General features: G+C 41.5%; 1 protein-coding gene across 1 annotated transcript in view; it reads right to left on the bottom strand.

Moving 5' to 3' along the window:
* Positions 1 to 1,121, bottom strand: part of LOC109822765 (protein LURP-one-related 12-like) — a gene marked incomplete at its 3' end in the record, with an annotated part of 18,446 nt that extends 17,325 nt beyond the window's left edge. The window contains 3 exon segments of the mRNA XM_020389011.1: positions 1 to 374; positions 860 to 920; positions 922 to 1,121. Coding sequence (XP_020244600.1) covers positions 1 to 374; positions 860 to 920; positions 922 to 1,103 — 617 coding nt within the window.

Raw genomic sequence — 5,932 nt, 5'->3', positions numbered from 1 at the left:
CCGGTGATCCGATCGAGGACGATCACGAGCCCCATAGCAAACGCCGAATCAAACCGAGGCTTCACCAGCAAGGAGAACACGTCCTTGGAGAGAACAACTTGGGAGCAAGCATCAACTTTCCTTCTGATCTCCGCAACAACAGCCTCCTCCCCGTTGACGGCTTCTTGATCGCAGCATGCTATAACTCTGCAGCTTCGCTGTGCGAATGAGCCCTCGACCCGATACTCTCTGTCGCCGCGGGCGTCGTGGGTTTCGACGTCGAGTGTATTTCGGTCGCCTCCGAAGATTGAGGATCTCTTTACGCTGAAGATCGGTTGCTGGCCTTCCTTCTTGTCTCCTAGGAATCCCTCCCATCTCTGGTGAAGGCTAGGCCACTGCACAAATTTTATTTTTCCAAGAATAAGGTACTGTTAGCATAATTATTCGAGTTTCAGCAACAAAAGGTTCTTGATTATTTCGATATTAGTCCCTCAAATCTTCGGAATTGCTCGTATATAAGCCTCTCAAATCCGAACGAGTCAAATGCTTGAATGACCAAAATACTCTCAGCTCATGTTTTCTTCCAGAACCCCCTTGTCTTCCCACCCAAAAAAAAAAACATGATTTATGAACAGTTTCAAAGATTTTAACTAATTAGTATCTAGCATAACCAAACAAAAACCTCTTTCCCAATTCCTCAAAAAGCTATTACGAATGAAAACGGTTATTCATAATGGAGACCGTGGGTAAAAATCCTGGTAATTAACATAATGAAATGAGAAAGCTAGACACGTACAAGTTAATTTACGACACTGAGATTTGAGCCCTAAAAAAAAATGAAAACGATTTGATAATGTCGTAAATGATAAAATAGGTTAACCTTTCGCCGAACGGTGAGGATTGGAGCGCCGTCGGGATCCATGAGCACGATATTCTCCTTCAGCGCCGGGGCCGTGGACACAGGTGTCGACGCGAAAGACGAGCTCGCCGGTGTGATGATCGTAGGCGGCGTAGCCGTCGCCGGGGTAAAAAGCGAGGTCTTGCGCACCGTCAGCTCTCTCCTCGCCGCGTCGCCGCCAGTACTTGTCGCTGACGACGGCCGTGACTGCCTCCTTCGTTTTCATTTCTCCTGTGCGAACCTAATAAAAATGCTAGATGCGGAAGGTGACGATCACGGGCGGCTGGTTCCGTTCCTAGTACCCTCGTGGTGGGTAAAAGGGCGACCCACCTGCCAAGCATCCAATTTGCACCCCCCCCCGGCCCCTTTTGTCAACAGAGGGGATTTTTTATTTTTGCCCTTCACACGGGATCGGGGATCATGTATTTTATAGTACTTTATATTAGGTGCGTAATTCTTTACGTTGTTAATTTGTACATCTAAATCCATTCAGTTGCTTTAACATATGATTCAAATTAGGTTTGATATGAGTTCATGAGGGATTTGGTTTCCTTTCTCCGGCAACTCGTTTTAGGGATGAGTTCTCCTTGGTTCCTTGTGAATGCTATTAGATTCAGCCCCCTCGATGATGTGCGCAGCTATCCTTCACGGACGATGATGTGTTAGGGTGTCGTTGGGTTCATTTAGTCTCACATCAGCTAAGTTCGTTTTAGTGGAATAATGAGGTCCCTGTTGACGCAAACCTATCGCTAATACCAATTGTTGTGCACCGATCAATGTCCTATACGGACCGTCGCTCACAGACGCAACGCCAAATTTCGCAACTAGACCCCCTTTGTCTTTTTAGGACGGTCGATCACTTGGCGATATGAAAACACCGAGAAACTTATGTTTGAACAAAGAGAGAGAAAACAAACTATCACGAAAAATTGAACAGGAGCACAACAGCACACAATTTACATAGTTCAGCAGTCATGAAGAGATTTGAGTCTTCTTTCATTCTAGAGATTACAAGATAATCTATTCTTTTTTTTCTTAAAGAACCCGCAAGACGTCCTCTCTCAATGTCACAAAAAAAATCTCTCAAAATCATGAATTAATTTCTTTCTTTAGGTTCTCTCTGCTTCTCTTTTACAATATGCAGCTCTCCTTGCCTTCTATCATCCAGCCCTAAACATCGAAGACCTTTATTTATAGGGTCTAAACTGAATATAAAACTAATTAGAACTCCTAACACGAATAGGAATATGAAATGGCCAAAACAACTGAAAACGGTCTAAGGGCCGGTCCAACCGGCTAGTCTGTCACTAGTAGCACCTGACCGGTGTGTTTATAAGGGATCTACGTTTCCTTTCTCTGACAATTAGTTTTTTAAGGGTGAGTTTCTCTAGATCCCTAATGAACGGCATCAGAGCCGGACTCACCGAGATCTAACTAGTGCACAGCCAATCCCGTGGGCAGCGGCGTGTTAGGATCTATTTAATCTCACATCAAATGTACATTTTTTTAAAGTCCCTTACTGAAAATTGTAGAAAACGGTGTTAAATTGTTCAAAGTATTGGCAAACATGAAGATTCGGTAGGGGTATGGTGTCTGCCATATCCAGGTGTGGCAGAATCTGTCATATTTTCAAGGGTGTGGTGTGTGCCACACCCCACACCCGGAAGTGGTAGACTCGTTTTTAGATTTTCACCATGTTTGGGATTGTGTTTTGTTATAAATAGAAATACGTTTTAGGGTTTCTTAAGGAGAGAATTAACATTGTTTTGAGCACTTTGAAAGGGAGATATTGTGAGGGTGTTGAGAGCTTTGGTTAGGGTTATATTTGAGTAATTTTGTGAGTTGTAACCCGTTGTATTTCTCCTCTATATAGTAAAATATCCCCATCCTCTCCCAATGGACGTGGTAATTGTAGAACCATGTAAATTTTTGTGTTTAGTTTGATTTGTGTCGTATTTTGATGAATTGCACTCGTAATTTGGTTTGGTTCTCTTCTCTCATTGCTCACCGACTCGTTTTGTTGTCGAGCATGCTTCCGCACGGCGCGTAACAATTGGTATCAGAGCTCCAGATTTAGGATCTAGGGTTTTGACATTGGGTGGAGGAAGATTCATTATGGAAGCTTGGTTCTTGGAGTTATAGGTTTCGGTGGAGATAGTGTTGTGGAGTTGTCATTGAAGATCTCTCTTTCCTCGTGTGGTTAGGAGATCGTGTTGGAATCTTTCTTTACAATTTGGAGTGGTTTGCAATGGGAGAAGAAGTTGGTGAAAGCAGCAAGACGATGGCGAGTACAGTTTGAAATTACCCTAGAGGGGGATGAATAGGGTAAATTGCTAACCTAATCTGATTAAATACCAATTAAAATTTTATTAATGAGATTTTCTCTCTGGTGGTGAAGTACTCTCCGATTTGGATTTTGTTAGCTTTGGTGGCACAATATGGTTTAGAGTTAGATCAGTTGGATGTAAAAACAGTATTTCTTTATGGTGATCTTGATGAAAAAATCTATATGATTCGGCTATTAGGATTACGAGCTGTAGGGAATGATAAATTGATTTATAGATTGAAAAATCGTTATACGGTTTGAAGCAATCTCCTCGACGGCGGTATAAGCAATTCGATGGGTTCATGATTGGTCATTCGTACATTAGGAGTCAGTTTGATCCTTGCGTGCACTATCGCAAGTTGAATGGATGTGCGTACATTTATTTATTCTTTTATGTCGATGATATGTGCTTCTACTTCTAGATCCGCGATAGATAGATTGAAGATTCAGCTTTCGAGGTAGTTCGAGATGAAGGATTTAGGTGAAGCTAAGCGCATTTTGGGGATGGAGATCAGCAGAGACAGAGACAAGAAGAATTTGTTTGACACATGTAGCTTATTTGAATAATGTTCTACAGTGGTTCGATGTGAGTATAGAAACGAAGCCAGTTAGTGTATCATTGAAATCCCATTTGAAGCTTTCAGCTGACCTTTCATCAAAGACAGTTAAAGATCGATAGTTGATGTCAAAAACTCTATATGTGAGCGCAGTTGAGAGTTTGATGTACGTCATGGTTTGTACAAGGCCGGATTTATCACAGGCAGTGAGTATGGTTTCTAGATACATGCACGACCCAGGTCCGGGTCATTGAAATGTCATGAGATGGATTTTAAGGTACATTCGAGGTACTCTCAACGTTGGTTTGGTTTTTGAGCGGGACACTAGTAGTGGGCAGCTATGTATTTGATACATAGATTTGAATTACGTTGAAGATTTGGATAAACACCAATCGACGACGGGGTATGTATTTACTTTGACCCATGCGCCGGTGTGTTGGAGATGCACCTTGCAATCTACGGTGGCTTTGTCTACGACGGAGACAGAGTATATGATGACTACGGAGGTTGTTAAGGAGGCGATTTGGCTTCGATGACTTTTGGAGGATCTTGGTGTTTCGCAGCCGTCCATCACCATTTATTGTGATAACATGGTGCTATATTTTTGATGAAGAATCAGGTTTTCCATGTGAGGACGAAGCATATCAATGTTCGTTATCACTTCATTCGGGATGTTCTTAAATATGTGGATGTGGAGCTCATGAATGTCCACACAAAAGACAATCCAGCGGATATACTCACAAAGGTGGTTCCGAACAATAAGTTTGATCATTGTAGAAACTTATTGTAAATTCATGATTGTTGAGGTCGTTCACGGTTATTTGGATGAACTACAGACGGCTTGATCCTTTGGGAGAGGGGGTGCGTATGCAACCACATTGGTGCAACCGTATTTGGTGAGATGACGCATTGATGCTCATGTTGGTGTTGGCTCAGTTTTAGGAACACTTCGTCGAGATGGAGAATTGTAGAAAACGATGTCAAATTGTTCAAGGTGTTGGCAAACATAAAGATTCGGTAGGGGTGTGGTGTCTGCCACACTCAGGTGTGACAGAATTTGCCCCTGTTATCAGTGGTGTGGTGTCTGCCACACCCAGGTGTGCCAAAATCTGTCCTGTTTTTTTAGGGGTGTGGTGTGTGCCACACCCGGGTGTGGCAGATTCGTTTTTAGATTCCCATCATGTTTGGGATTGTGTTTTGTTATAAATAGAAACACGTTTTTTAGGTTTTCTTAATGAGAGAATTAGCATTGTTTTGAGTACTTTGAGAGGTAGATATTGTGAGGGAGTTGAGAGCTTTGGTTAGGGTTATATTTGAGTAATTTTGTGAGTTGTAACCCGTTGTATTTCTCCTCCATATAGTGAAATCTCCCCATCCTCTCCCCATGGACGTAGGCAATTGTCGAACCACGTAAATTCCTGTGTTTGGTTTGATTTATGTCGTATTTTGGTGAACTGCACTCGTAATTTGGTTTGGTTCTCTTCTCTCATCGCTCACCGACTCGTTTGGTTGTCGAGCACGCTTCCGCACGGCGCGTAACAAAAATTTATACTTTTCTTTTGTCTGCAGTATTCTTCTAAGTTCTTTTTAATGAAATGACGGGATTATTCCTTACAATATGTTCTCTAAAAAACTTAATTGCTGCCGAAAATTTAACTTCATACACCTAAGCGTCAGAATAAATTGATTGTGTTGAATATCTCCATCCTCTCTCCATCATACCTTTTTTTTTCCTTTCTGCTTTTCCTAGTCCAAGCACTAAATTTGAAGAATAATGATAACATATGAATTAAAATATGTTAACATATCATAATCAAAAAAATTAAGACAAATTATCAACAATAAGTAAGATTTAAAGACACCCAAACAATAGACAATTAGACATGCATGGACTGAATTTCAGCTCAAGGTGTAACCTAAAATAACTAGAAGGAATTGAGGTGCAAACTAAAAATAAGAAGAATTTAAGACCTAATGTAAAGACATGTAGATAATTTATGGTGCTCACATGAGAAAAATGAAAAATCCAAAAGAAATAGAGTGTGGGTCAAAGAAGAAGGCGAATGCGTAATGTATGGGTGAAGAAAAAGGAGAGTGGGTGGTTTAGCTTTTGAGTTAAGGGCCACCAGATCAGTCAGCCATGGATCCTATCAAGCATAAATACATGGAGAC

Source organism: Asparagus officinalis, chromosome 8, assembly GCF_001876935.1.
Source record: "Asparagus officinalis chromosome 8, Aspof.V1, whole genome shotgun sequence".
Taxonomy (NCBI): Eukaryota; Viridiplantae; Streptophyta; class Magnoliopsida; order Asparagales; family Asparagaceae; genus Asparagus; species Asparagus officinalis.
Note: the sequence above shows the minus strand (reverse complement) of the source record. Positions and strands in the feature narration are given on the sequence as shown.